The sequence below is a fragment of the Ailuropoda melanoleuca genome, chromosome 1 (assembly GCF_002007445.2).
Source record: "Ailuropoda melanoleuca isolate Jingjing chromosome 1, ASM200744v2, whole genome shotgun sequence".
Taxonomy (NCBI): Eukaryota; Metazoa; Chordata; class Mammalia; order Carnivora; family Ursidae; genus Ailuropoda; species Ailuropoda melanoleuca.
In genome coordinates, this window is record NC_048218.1 from 12915485 (window position 1) to 12929465 (window position 13981).

The 13981-nt window shown below is 45.1% G+C and overlaps 1 protein-coding gene across 9 annotated transcripts in view; it reads left to right on the forward strand.

The window, feature by feature from the left end:
• Nucleotides 1-13981, forward strand: part of TIAM1 (TIAM Rac1 associated GEF 1) — a 371077-nt gene that overhangs the window by 298479 nt on the left and 58617 nt on the right. For all 9 annotated transcript variants that reach the window (XM_034656384.1, XM_034656389.1, XM_034656398.1 and 6 more), the window contains 2 exons: nt 6153-6234; nt 11736-11822. In XM_034656384.1, coding sequence (XP_034512275.1) covers nt 6153-6234; nt 11736-11822 — 169 coding nt within the window. The remainder of the gene's footprint in view (nt 1-6152; nt 6235-11735; nt 11823-13981) is intronic.

Here is a 13981-nt window from a genome sequence, read left to right on the forward strand (position 1 = left end):
AGTAGGTGCTTGAGACACATGTTTTGAAATTATATCGACTCATTTGTTACGTTTGAGTCTTGGCCACTGTGTGGTTCATCTAGTGTAGGAGACGGAGATGTGCCAAGCTCAGTCTGTTTGTAGCTACAATTAAGACAGATGTCCTAATTAGGATTTTTTAAAAGAATCTAAAATGTGAAGAGAGCATGGTATTCTTTCTTGCTCATTGCGAAAGGTCTCCAGCTCAGAGATCCCCGAGGAAGCAAATGCCGTAGACTCATTAATTTCATTGTTCGGATTGCAAGTGAGTATTGCTTACTCACCTCTTTTTTTTTTTTTTTNTTTTTTTTTTTTTTTACCAGATTCTGAACTTTTTTCGTTCTTTTTTTTTTTTAAGATTTTATTTATATGAGAGAGAGAGAGAGAGAGAAAGCACATTAAGGGGGATAGCAGAGGGAGAGGGAGAAGCAGACTCCCTGCTGAGCAGGGAGCCTGAGACCACGAGCGGCTCAATCCCAGGATCCCGGGATCACGCCCTGAGCCCAAGGCAGACGGTTAACCAACCTAGCCATCCAGGCGCCCCTAAACTTTTTTGTTCTTAAGATAGCTTGGGCATGGGGCGCCTGGATGGCTCAGTCATTAAGTGTCTGCTTCGGCTCAGGGCATGATCCCAGGGTCCTGGGATCGAGCCCCGCATCAGGCTCCTGGGCTGGGAGCCTGCTTCTTCCTCTCCCACTCACCCTGTGTGTGTTCCCTCTCTCTCTGGCTGTCTCTCTCTGTCGAATAAATAAATAAAATCTTAAAAAAAAAAAAAAAAAGATAGCTTGGGCAACTTGGTAAAGCCTCTAGCTCCCTTCTCAGATTAATATTTTCAGTTGCATGAAATAAAATACGTAGGATTATGTATGGCCTAATTATGTTGAAATAATTATCAAAAAGATTCTTAAAATTATAGATAATATAGGTGCTTATTTATTGGCTCATTAAATAATAAGAGCTAGTGGTAGATCTGATAGCTACCGCTGTTTTGAGGTCGTGATGAGTCTGAATGGCACTTGGAGATAGTTGTGGCAGCCAGAATGTGCCTGGAAAGTAATTTTTACTTGTGACAGGGTCACAGCGGCTGCTAATACTCCTGTATTTGTTGCCTACATTTACTTATGATTGGAGGTTTCAGTTGCTTCGAATGCTAAGTTTCAGTTACAGGTTAGCGCATATAAAGATGTCATTTTTTTTTACCACCTAGGTTTATACCCCGCCTTGAATTCTGCCCAGGGGTTCCTGGTTTCCAGTCCCTGGTACAGGCCATGAAGCTGGTTCTAATGTCATTCCAAGGCAGGGGGTGTTTGAGCACACAGTGTTCCTGGGGGCTTTTTGAGAGTTTGCAGATTTCAGAGTGTTGACCCTTACTGAACAAGCATCAGACCGCACATGGTTAATGGGTTCCCGATGCCCACCTGCATTTTATTTTTTTATTATTTTTTAAAGATTTTATTTATTTGTCAGAGAGAAAGAGGGTGCACACAAGCAGGGGGAGCAGCAGGCAGAGGGAGAAGCAGGCTCCCCGCCAAACAAGGAGCCCGATGTGGAACTCGATCCCAGGACCCTGAGGTCACGACCCGAGCTGAAGGCAGACCCTGAACCGACTGAACCACCCAGGCGCCCCCTCCTCTATTTTATTTTTGACAGACCAGGGAAGCTCACGGATGTACGAAGTTGTTTCCTCAAAAATAACTCATTTATAGCTGACTGTCCCAATTGGTCGTTTTACTCAACGCTCTTTTGTAGTAAAGCTGATAGTTATTAGCACAAGTGTGTACTAGATTTTAAAGACTTGAGGGGTCTGGTGTGTTCATTCGGTGGCTTAGGGGATCCTCTTGCTTGTGACTGGCCGTGATTGTCAGTCATCTGCTCAACCGCTTTGCTGGTTATGTTCTAATGTAAGTGGTACCTGTTTGGCTACTTTTTTACATTGGGTTCTTAGGCCTGGTTGATGGAATGATAATGAATGAGAAGCACTGGCTTTTCAAAACCCATATTAAATGTGTTTTTGTTAAAGTGACGGGGGGAATAAAGAGTTTGCAGAAACACTGATTAATCGATTTCCTTATCTAGCACATATTTACTTAGCACCTATGTGTGCCTGTAACAACTGTAGACGTTCCAGGCACTGGGACACGCAATCAAAAATCCCTCCTCTTAGGGGCACCTGGCTGGCTCATCCCGTAAGGCACGTGATTCCTGATCTTGGGGTCGTGAGTTCAAGTCCCACATTGGGCATAGAGCCTACTTAAAAAANAGGGGGGGATAAAGAGTTTGCAGAAACACTGATTAATCGATTTCCTTATCTTGCACATATTTACTTAGCACCTATGTGTGCCTGTAACAACTGTAGCCGTTCCAGGCACTGGGACACGCAATCAAAAATCCCTCTTAGGGGCGCCTGGCTGGCTCAGCCCATAAGGCACGTGATTCCTGATCTTGGGGTCGTGAGTTCAAGTCCCACATTGGGCATAGAGCCTACTTAAAAAATAAAAAAAAAAAAAGATGGAAAAATCTCCGTTCCTTGTGGAACCTATATTCAAGTTTGTGGAGACAGTTATAAAAATACATAAATTTCTTGCATCAAAACATGTAAATGCACAATATTTCGGAGGATGTTAAGAACTTGGAGAGAAAAGGTTAGGCCAAGGGGAGAGACAGGGAATCCAGAGCTGGGGGTGCTGCTCCTTTAGCTGTGTTTGGGTTGATGTGTGAACAGGAAGTGAAGTGAGAGAAGGAGTCGTAGAGATATTTTGGAGGAAGGTGTTCTAGGCTAAGGGAACAGAGCTGGGTGATGCCCTGTTGGGGGGCAGGTGACAGGCGTGGAGGTGGTTTGCTTGTGTGTGAGGAGGACAGTGGGCAGGGTAAGTGAGGTAAGTGAGGGCAGGGAGAGAGGGTTGAGGATGCAGGAGAGGTGGGAGGAGGGGAGCAGGATGGGCCATCTAGGTCCTATGTGAGAGGGGAGGGAGGAAGGACATTAGTGGACTTCTGTTTTTAGTAGGCTCCCTGTGGCTGATGTTTGGCCAGTGGACCGGAGGGCATAAGAGAAGGAGCTGAGAGCAGGCAGCAGGCTAGTGAATGGTAGCTGGGGCTGTGGGTGATATTGACTTGGACCAGGGCACCCAAAGGAGATGTGGTAAGAAATGATTGTGATTTCACAATAACTCGAATACCTCGTAATCAAGTTTTTTCTTAAATCCGATGACCTTTTAATCTGATGTTTGAAAAGAGGGAAAACATCCAACATCATTGATTTAATAAAACTAAGGGAATGTGTGTGACACTTCGCTGTTAAAGATGTTTGTATAAGACTACAAAATTTCAGCATTTCTAGTTTCAGATATTGATTGTTGTTGCACTGAAAGTATATTTTAAAGTGCAGACCCTTCTTGAGATTTTTATATATTTAATTAGTGCTTTTTACTAAACACGGTATTAGTCTATCACAAGAAAGGACTGCGGCCGAGGGGCTTACCTAGATTACACTAAGGTATTGTCTGAGGCTGGTCAAAGACACAGCGGCTTTCACACCAATCCAAAGAAAAGTAGGAGGCAATATTGTGAAAGAATAGAAAGATTATTCACAAAGCTGTGTTCCCACTTGGAACTTTCCGGAGGTGATCGGAACAAACAGTGGTATGCTGCCACCTAGAGTAAGAATTTGGCTCTCAAGGAAATTTTAAAAAAGCGTGATGTGATGAGCACTGGGTATTAACACGCAACTGATGAATTATTGAACACTACATCTGAAACTAATGATGTACTGTATGTTGGCTAATTGAATTTAAATTAAAAAAGTAAAAAACTAAGGTTCAAAGTAAGTTGAAGTGAACACAATTCATGGCATTTTACTGAGCATTCCGTGGTGTTCTAAAACGTGGCATAGGGGCGCCTGGGTGGCTCAGTTGTTAAGTGTCTGCCTGCAGCCCAGGGCCTGATCCCAGGGTGCTGGGATTGAGCCCAGCATTGGGCTCTCTGCTCCGCTGGGAGCCTGCTTCTTCCTCTCCCACTCCCCCTGCTTGTGTTCCCTCTCTGGCTGGCTGTCTATCTCTCTGTCAAATAAATAAATAAAATTAAAAAAAAATAAAAATAAAACGTGGCATAAAACATTAGTATATTTGGTATTTATAACTTTGGTGACCATATTTTCTGAATTAAAGATCAGTTTTATAATTGATTTCTTCTGATTTGTAGAGTGTATTTGTATGGACATTTTTCTGAAGTATGAAAAGGAAAAAAAAGCCCACAGCCCTAATACATTGCCTCTGTCAGAAGTTGCATTAAGTAAGGGTGTTCTCGAGGACCCGGGCTGTGTGGTCAGTGGTCCCAGGCTTCTGCTCCCCTTGGCTTTCTATTACAGCAGCCTCTTTTCCAGTCTCCTGAGTCCCAAGCATCGGGTGCACCTCTCCCACCTGTCCACTGCCCTAAGAAAGGGAAGAGAAGGAAACTACCATTCTTTTCTACTTGCCTGAATTACGTTATTTCTGGAGGAATGACTATGTGGTCAGAGATAGGAGCAAGTTTAGATAACCACCAAGACTTCCCTTTTGTGCTAAAGGACAGCCTTCTCTTACTGATCTTGACACAAATAGATTTTCATTTCAAATTTTAAGTTCTGTATAAGCTTTGACACATGTATTTGTTTTGGAATATTTATCATAATTTTTGGAAATGGCCTTTGACTCGCTTACCTAAGAAATAAGGTTTGGTACCTCCAAGTGAAAATGAATTAAACGAAATTGAAATAAATTTTCTGGTATGTGAACTATAGCTTTCTGTCACCTTTTTTTCTCCCCAGGCTTTCTTGGGTTTCTAGAGAACTGATTAATTTGTGCTTTAGTTTTCTAGCTAATTTGGTATAATCCAGTGGCTAAAAGAGAATACCCTCCATTTCTATAATTTGCTGTCCATTTCAGTGCTTTAACTTGCCGCCACCTGTTTGTGCTACTGTGAAACTTTCAGGTAAAAATGGTTTGTCGACAGGAGAGAATGGAAGCACAGAGATTTCTCTTATTTCTAGGAATCCCTTGTCAAGATCTTTATAGCCTCTTCCTGATTTTAATAATCTTGTTTCCCAGTACCAGAGTTTTTTCTTTCTTTCTTTTTTTTTTTTGATGGGGTGGGGCAGAGGGAGAGGAAGAGAGAATCTTTTTTTTTTAACATCTTTTTTTTTTTTTTAAAGATTTTATTTATTTATTCGACAGAGAGAGAGAGAGAGAGACAGCCAGAGAGAGAGGGAACACAAGCAGGGGGAGTGGGAGAGGAAGAAGCAGGCTTCCAGCAGAGCATGGAGCCCGATGTGGGACTCGATCCCAGGACCTTGGGATCACACCCTGAGCCGAAGGCAGACGCTCAACAACTGAGCCACCCAGGCGCCCCGAAGAGAGAGAATCTTAAGCAGGCTCCACGTCCCGTGCACAGCTGGATGGGGCTGAGCGGGGGCTCCATCTCACAACCCTGAGATCGTGACCTGAGCCGACATCAAGAGTCGGATGCTTGGGGCGCCTGGGTGGCACCACGGTTAAGCGTCTGCCTTCGGCTCAGGGCGTGATCCCGGCGTTATGGGATCGAGCCCCACATCAGGCTCCTCCGCTATGAGCCTGCTTCTTTCTCTCCCACTCTCCCTGCTTGTGTTCCCTCTCTCACTGGCTGTCTCTATCTCTGTCAAGTAAATAAATAAAATCTTAAAAAAAAAGAGTCGGATGCTTAACCGACTGAGCCACCCAGGTGGCCTGAGGACTGGAGATTTTCAATTACTTTAGCTAATTTATTTTTCAGGTCTGTGAGAGACACTGGGTGGGNGAATCTTAAAAAAAAAGAGTCGGATGCTTAACCGACTGAGCCACCCAGGCGGCGAGGACTGGAGATTTTCAATTACTTTAGCTAATTTATTTTTCAGGTCTGTGAGAGACACTGGGTGGGAAAAGACATACAGAGTGGTCTTTTGGGAATACGGGTTTTACATTTCTGTTGTGATTCTTCATGGGTTCGGCTCAATAAAAAGACTGGGATGCGATGAGACTTTACTTTCAAGTAACAGCTGTGAAAAAATAGATTTACGAAACGATGTCTATTCCTAATAAGTTATTTATAATGAAATCCTCATCAGAATCCTCTTTGTCACTTTTCAGCTGTACAAAGAAATTGAAATCTGTCCAAAAGTCACCCGGAACATCCAGATTGAGAAGTCAGATACAGCCAGTGATAATTACGGTAGGTTTATTTTTCTTTGATCTTTGGTGTTTTTCGAGTTAAAGCAATTCCTGTGTAAATACGCACTTACTTACAATTCAGTAAAATGCCTTTGGGGCCCATTTAAAACAGACAGCACATCTGGCTTCTGTGCTGTGCAGAGCAGCCGAACTCAGGAAAAAAAGATGTTTTCTGTGGGTACGATGAAGACTTCAACCTAGATTTCATGATCTTAATCAGGCGGGTTCAGCTGCCATCAAAAGGAAATGGCTGGATCGAGAATGGATTACTTTATCTTGTGATATGCCCTTTGTAATGAAGAAATGATCTTTTCACACCTCTCTCCCTCAGATATACTAGTTATTCTCCCTTCCTCCCACAAATAATGTTAAAAGAACTCATTTTGGTGTTGTGCGGGGCTGGGGATCCCCAAGACCACCCCAAGATTTGCTGATTCACTAAGAGGACCCATGGGACTCAGCATATAGTCCTGCTCATGACCATGACTTATTACAGGGAAACTGTACAAAGCAACATCAATAAAGGGGAAAGGCACATGGAAGGGGGTCTGAGGAAACCGGGTACAGGCTTCCAGGAGTCCTCCCCCACTCACGCAGGGCGGCCTTAATTCCCCCAGCAACAAGCGGACAGTGCATGGGAGCTCTTGTCCCACAGGGAAGCTTGTTGGAGACTCCGTGCCCCATCAGTCACACAGACACCCTCTGCCTAGCGTATACCAAAGGTTCGGACTTCCAGGCGAGAAGCAGGTGTTCAGCATAAACCGTATTATTTGTACACATTCGAGGCCCAGTGAGCCTCATGAGGGTATTGGGAATCCACCTGAAATTCAAGTTCCCAGATGCCAGCCAGGGACCAAACTTATAAGTGGGCCTTTCAGAGACTGGCAGGCAGGGTTGCCATGCTAACGCTTTTCCACACGGTTGCCCGGGTTCTGGCATAGTTGAATAAATCATCCCTTCCATATGTCTAAGACTACTTAGCATCACGCCTAGGATTTGAATAGCAGCGGAGTTGGTGCTGGAGTCGAAGATGTGGGGAAATCCATCCTGTGAGATTAGTCAGGCGTGGCGGGGTTGGCTGAGGTAGCTGCAAACAGGGAAAAGTGCTTCCTAAATCACCACGCATCCTTTGTGGGTTGGCTGGGGCTCTTCATGTTGTCCTCACTCCAGGACACGGGCCGCAGCAGCTTCCACCTGGGGCATTGTCCGTGTCTCGGCAGAGGGGAAGGGAGAAGGTGGGAAGCCAGGCGCTGGTGCCCCCCCAATTTATTGTTAGAGCAGGTCACACGGTTCCGGCTTCCTCCAGGGGGGCAGAGAAGCACAGCACTGCTCTGTGTGGGCAGGAAGAGAACCTGGAAAGCCAGAGGGAAAGGCATGAGCCTCCGTATATGCTCACTTACAGTTTCTCTCTGAATTCAGTTATTCGGCTTTTTGGCATTTGAGCATCTTCAGATCCTTTCCTGAGCAGCGGGAGAGCGGAGTCCTTCTGCACTCGCTCCCGCAGGCGCCGATCCTCTTCTCCGAATGTTCCCAAGATGAATTGGCTTAATGAAGAGAACCTAATTTCGAACCCTGGTCCCTTGAAGGACACCTTCCCGCTGTTTACTTCTTGACCCTGAAACGGAAGACATCATAAACCCAGAGGATGTTTTTGATGGCAAAGGATAAATGTCTGTGAAGGGCTTGTTATGCATCAGAAGCGTGACCTTGGTAATTAAAGCAGTAATGGGTAGCAGTGCTATAAGCAAACGTCTGGGCTCTCCAAAGCAAGATGCGCCATGAGACTTAACTCTTCTCTTTAAGCAGCAAGAAGCAGGAGAGGGCTGAATTTCAAGCTCCTGAAAGGGAATTCTAAGACTGACTGGTATTTGCACTCGAAAACAGGGCGGAAAACTGCTATACTTGTTATAGTTTTTTATTAACATGATGGAACCCATTTACCTTTCCACGCTGAAGGTGTGACAGTGTGTCAGGTATCCACCCAGATTGTCTTGCTAACAGTGCCTCTCAGACTATCTGATGTTTTAAAGAAGCAGGGGTTTTTGTTTTGTTTTGACTTCCAATCCGCCGTGGACTGCCACTGCTTTGGTAAACTATGGAAGCTCATGCGTGGATGTGTGGCAGGGTCTCACGGCGGGGTTCTCAATGCTTAGTCTCAATTTCTGTGCTTACATGACTGTCAGCCGCCAACTGTTCTGGGATCCTGGATTGCACCTTCCAGAGCCTGCTATGTGTGGCTTATAACCTTAGCTCAACCCTTTATTCTGAGGGCCCAGTTCATGTTGGTGTGAGGTGTTCCAACCACGTATTGATTGAAAAGTTAGAGAGTCCCCCACTCCTAAGAGGCCTGGTTGCCTCTGACCTCAGAACTGCCAAGGATTCTAAATTCAGTGCATCCGTGTCTAACACGAACACCCAGGAAGTGTGGCTTCCTGCTGTATGTTGAGCTCAGTATATACTGGGTGCGGTAGAGGTCAAAGTTACCAGCACGCACCAACGTACAAAAAGCTAACTACGAACCGCATGCTGCTTGCTATCTGAGAACACTTCAGGGAGGGAAACAGGACTTAATAATCCAACTGACTGAACCCATGGAAAGATCCGACCCTCCTTCATTTCTCCCAGCTGCCCTTCCTGCCACCTGAGCCTGTAGGTTCTTTGCAGACCTTGTTGAAATTAGTTCGGGTAGTTATGAGATGAGGCGTGATCACCTCGGCTGCCTTGAAGTGGAAGGACGCATCATTTAAGGAACGTTTGTTCCTTTTTCTCGGGGACTTCCACTGTTGTTTCCGGTCGTGTGAACCATTTCTGTCAGAGGTGTCTCCACTTGTCCCATTCTATGAATTTCACTGTATCCTGGAATCAGATTTTGGGTACTTTCCTGCCGTTTCTGTTGGTGTCATGATTTTTCTTTGGTTATAGATTTTCGTATGAGGAACCTTCTGGTGGTTCATCACAGGACTGTGTCTCCTTGGTTTCTTTTCTTAGTTTTAATCACTTCCTTCTTTCTCGAGAGCATTACTGGCACTCATGGTGCCTCCTCATCTTTGTAACTAATAGTGGATGGGGCGGACACACTGGGTTTATGTTCAGCAACTCCCTCTGGCTCCTGTCGGCAATCATTTGGGGCTGTATTACCTTTGTTGGCCGGGAATTAAGATAGTTACTATCCTATTTAAAAGGAAAGAAAAAAATCTCGACTTTGCTGATTAACTGTTAAAATTATTGTGTTCTTCAGCGACCTCAAAATAATCCAGCTGTAGGATGGACCATATTTTCTTTATACTTGTTGGTGTAGGAGATGGATGTAATCCCCCCTCCCCAAGTGTGCAGGTTGCTGGCATCTTGAAGTGGAGGCTTCTCTTGGGGACTCTGAGAGCCCTAGGGAATGTCTGCTGCGTAGCCGAGTGTGGGGCGCGCTGCCTTTCCGAGCACTGAGACGGGCTCCTGTTTGCTTGACTCTTAAACAGGGGTCTTTTGAATTCCAGCGCAGGGCTAAAGTGCTGTTTACCTTTGTGCTTCTATTTGCCCGATCTTCCAGAAAAAAAATTGCCAAAGCTTTCTTCAGCAACCCTATCACAAAGATTTCCCACCAGCTTGAGGGGTCTGATCTGTTTCTCAGAGCCATACTTGCCCAGTGCCAATTTCATAGTCAGCTGTAGTCTTTGTTATTATCTTTTGGTTATTAAAAAAGAAGACCAAGAGAAGAGGGAGTGGCTCAAAGAAATAGTTCAGCCGTCTCCACTGACTTTGGCGTAAGGAGGCTCGGAGCAGGCGCTCCATCATCCCCTGTTCTGGTATCTTCCATTCAGGTGGCTTATCCCCTAGCACCTTGCCATTTGCTGCTCACTTTAGTTTTAATAGAAAAAGAAATTTGGCTTCAAAGCTTTACAGAATCACAGCATTTCAGAAGGAGAAGCCCGTATTTTAATGAATCTTATCCATTCTTTCTCTTGACCTAGCCCCTGCTTCGGCATGTATTCTAACAGATCAGGGGGAAAAAATTCTCTACTTAAATGCAGATAGATAGACCTATGTTAAGGCTAATGTCCAGTTGGTAGCTCATATATAAAATTTATTTTTACTTGAGTGAAGCTTTTTGAAACGTAATCGGAAAGCTGCAAGTTGCTGTAAGAATGGAATTCAAAATAGGAGAGTAAAATAAAGAGCGGAAAGTCCTCGGGGCGTGGCCTGTGCTGTCCCCATCTGAGGGAGTTATGGTACCAGAGTGGGCGGGACAGTTGGTAGTTTGGCCTGTGTGTGGGTATCTATTTCCTGGTCCTGTGAACGAAACAGAAAAACACGTATTCATTATGACATGGCCTGAAAAAGTCTTGATGACTCCCTGAGTCCCCATCTTATAATTAATTCTTCTGTTTTGCTGTTACTTGCTTATTTGTTCTTTAAAACCATTGTGGGGGTTTTTTGCCTTTAGCCTTAAGGTAAGTACCTATATTATGGGATTATTCTTCACCCAGACCTGAAATTATGTTGGATCTTTACAACTGCATTCATGCCCATTGCTCTTTCAGGGGTGTTTGCCCAAGCCTTTTACTTGAGGGAAAGGAGGTATGGGTTGGGATGTTCCACTGATGGATCAGAAAAGAGTTTTGGTTTTTTTTTTTTTTTTTTTTAAAGTAATCTCTACACCCAACGTGGGGCTCAAACTCATGACACTGAGATCAAGAGTCACATGCTTTGCCACCAGGTGCCCCGATCAGAAAAGAGTTTTAGTGAGACTGTCGAGAAACAGAGGTGACCAGGGCTTGTAGCCACAGGATGAGGAGCCATCCTATCTCCAAGCCACCTGGAAGCTCAGGGCCTCGTTCTGCCCTTTTTTTCTGAAAGGTGTAACAACCCCAAGATTAATTAGCTAATGTCCTTTGGGCTCTGGAAGCCTGGACAGGTAGTAAGATGATCTTATGATTACACACTAGTAGAATGTGAAATCACTCCATTTCAAATAAAATAAGATTTGTCAACTGAGTTGCTGCGTAATCCCCGTTTGCAGAATTTTATTCAACTAGTGTCTATACAGCAATTCATATGGCGGAACACCCACCATACATTTGCTCAGTTGTAATACATCCTTGGACAAGGATTGGCTAAGACAAGTCAAGGGTACCCAGGTGAGATAAGCTAATCATTCTGTTTGTGGACAGAATCGTCCTGTTTCCTTGAGGACAAGGGAAAAGAGAAAGCGATGGCATTTACTAGCAAGCAAGGTAAAACAAAATGTCTTCCGCTTGAGTTGATAGGTAGGGGGTGTGAGGATAGACGTACCTGGTAATATTAATTTCTACAAGTGTGACTTTTTTTTTAGAGTCATCTTAAAAATACATTTTTCGCTTTATAAAATAATATGAACAAGGAAAAACAATTGCTCCAAACTGTAAGCAAAAACATCGAACATACGTCGTTCACAGCAGGTACTTCCTGTTGTTTGGTAAACATTCAGAAGGTGTGAGCCCTGCTATTCTATTCTGGCTTTGTGTTTTCTAGGGTTTTCACTTTCCTCTGTGGAAGAAGATGGTGTTCGAAGGCTCTATGTGAATAGTGTCAAGGAAACTGGTTTAGCTTCCAAGAAGGGTAAGTCCTTGGGTGTCTTATCTGTCTGTCTGTCCACCTCTCTTAAAGTCCCCTTGGGGTGTCTCTGGTTGGTGGATAAGAAAGATGTGCCGCAAGAGTTTACCTGTGCAGATTATTCAAATGCTGTCTCATTGAAAACCCTGAAGGGAGTATGGGTAGTATTCTCTAAACTCAGGTGTGGAAGCAATGTCACATTCTTGGATTTTAAATCTGATTCTGAGCCCACGTCCTTGGGGCAAGTGGGAAATCCCATTCTAATCTGACGTGATTGTCCTTCTCTACCATCTAGGATGGCATGGAAGTCTTAGGGGTTTTCCCGAAGCAGAGCCTTGGGAACACACCTCTGTGCTACGGTGGCCCCCTGCTATTGGCTCTCACCTGAGCCTGCAAAACTCCTTCCAAGTGGATGTTGTCTTGTTCCCATTCATGGAGGAATCTTTGCAGAAGTCGGGAACCTAGGGGTTCAGGATCCGGTCTTGCCTCGAGTAGAGAGCTCTTCTCTGCCACACCCCGCCTGCAGCCCGACAAGGGCTCACTGGAGTCTGGGTTCCTTGTGAAACCCCAACTCACTTTCCTCTTTCTACTCAGAATCTTTTCAACCTAGATTTTTTGCTTCCTGTGTTGCCTTCCTAGGGCTACCGTAACAAATTATCACAAACCGAGTGATTAAAAAAGACAGAAATGTATGCTTTTATAGTTCAGGAGGCCCAGAAGTTCAGAATCAAGTATGGGTTGTTTCCTTCTGGAGCCCCTGAGGAAAGAATCTGTCCCATGCCTCGTCCTTGCTTCCCATGGTGGCTGGTGGTCCTCGGCGCTCCTTGGCTTGTGGCTGCCTCCCTCCAGTCTCCACTCTGTCATCACATGGCCATCTTCCCTGTGTGTCTGTGTCTTTACCTGGCCTTCTTAGAAGAATACCAGTCATTGGCCTTAGGGCCCATCCTGATCCAGAATGATTTTATCTTAATTACATCTGCAAAGACCCTATTTCCAAATAAGGTCACATTCTGATATTCTGGGTGGACATGAGTTTTGGAGGACCCTTTCCAGCCTACATGCTTACCCTAAACACATCAGACAGCTAGGTAGGGGTCAAAACCCACCTTCCTTTCATTCCCCTTGCTATGGAATTTTTCGTTTCATCCTGGCAGCAGCGGAATCAGACCTTTTGAGTGGAGAAACCGAAAACATCTGGATCAGTTGGACTTCAATGTAACACCCCGTGTCTGCTCTGTTAGAGGGCCAAGGAAATGGGGGAGTGCCCTGCCTTGCCATGTCCTTCCATGTCTTGGTGCAGCTTAGCTCTGGCTGTTCGTGACTTACGAGCCACCTAGGCAGGTGACCTCTCCCCATGCTGTAAGCTGTGGAGAAGAGCAGCCTGCAAACTTGACTGTCCCCAGAAATGGCACAAGTGTGACAAATGGGAAATAAAGTCAAAGTCATTTATCCGCTGCTCTCATGGAGGAGGATTTTCCTTCCTTCCTTTTTCAGGCCAAAGGCAGCCTGGAGGTCGGGGTCTGACACTGTATCAGGGTCTAGAAGCCGCAGTCTGAGCTATAGCCCAGCTAGGAGCAGGGGTGGCAGGGTTTATTCACCTTCAAACCTGAAGACTGATCTTTATCTCTCGCAGCACGATGAGTGTGCCCGTTGGCGTTGGTGTGGGGGTGGGGAAATATGCTGCCTCGGTTTCAGTCACTTCCTGTTTTAGTTCTTTGAGTCCAGGAACCCTGGTGTTAGATAAAAACAAATGGCTGGCTGCTCCAACCCAAGGCCCCCGACCGCACTGTTCTCTATAGATTTGAGAGTGATGCCCATTTGTCCACCTGGGCCACAAAGACCCTTCTAATACCCGGCTTGTAGAGGGCAGTGCCAAGAAAGAGATTTGGGTGGTTGTTGTTGTTGTTGTTGTTTTAATGTTAAGTCTGGCCTCTATGTGCAGACCTCCGGATAATGGAGAGTTCGCTGTGGACCATAAGGCATCTTCAGGGACATCTCTAATCGCGAACCATTCTCCTCCTTCAGTGTCCCTTCGCTGTTTTACCTCATTCTTTATAGACCGCCTTTGATGCCCATCACATTCGAACTAAGTCTTTTATTTATTTTTGGTAGGCACCTTGGGCTTTTGGCTTGTCTTGAGCTAATGGTTAATCCCCCTTTCTATA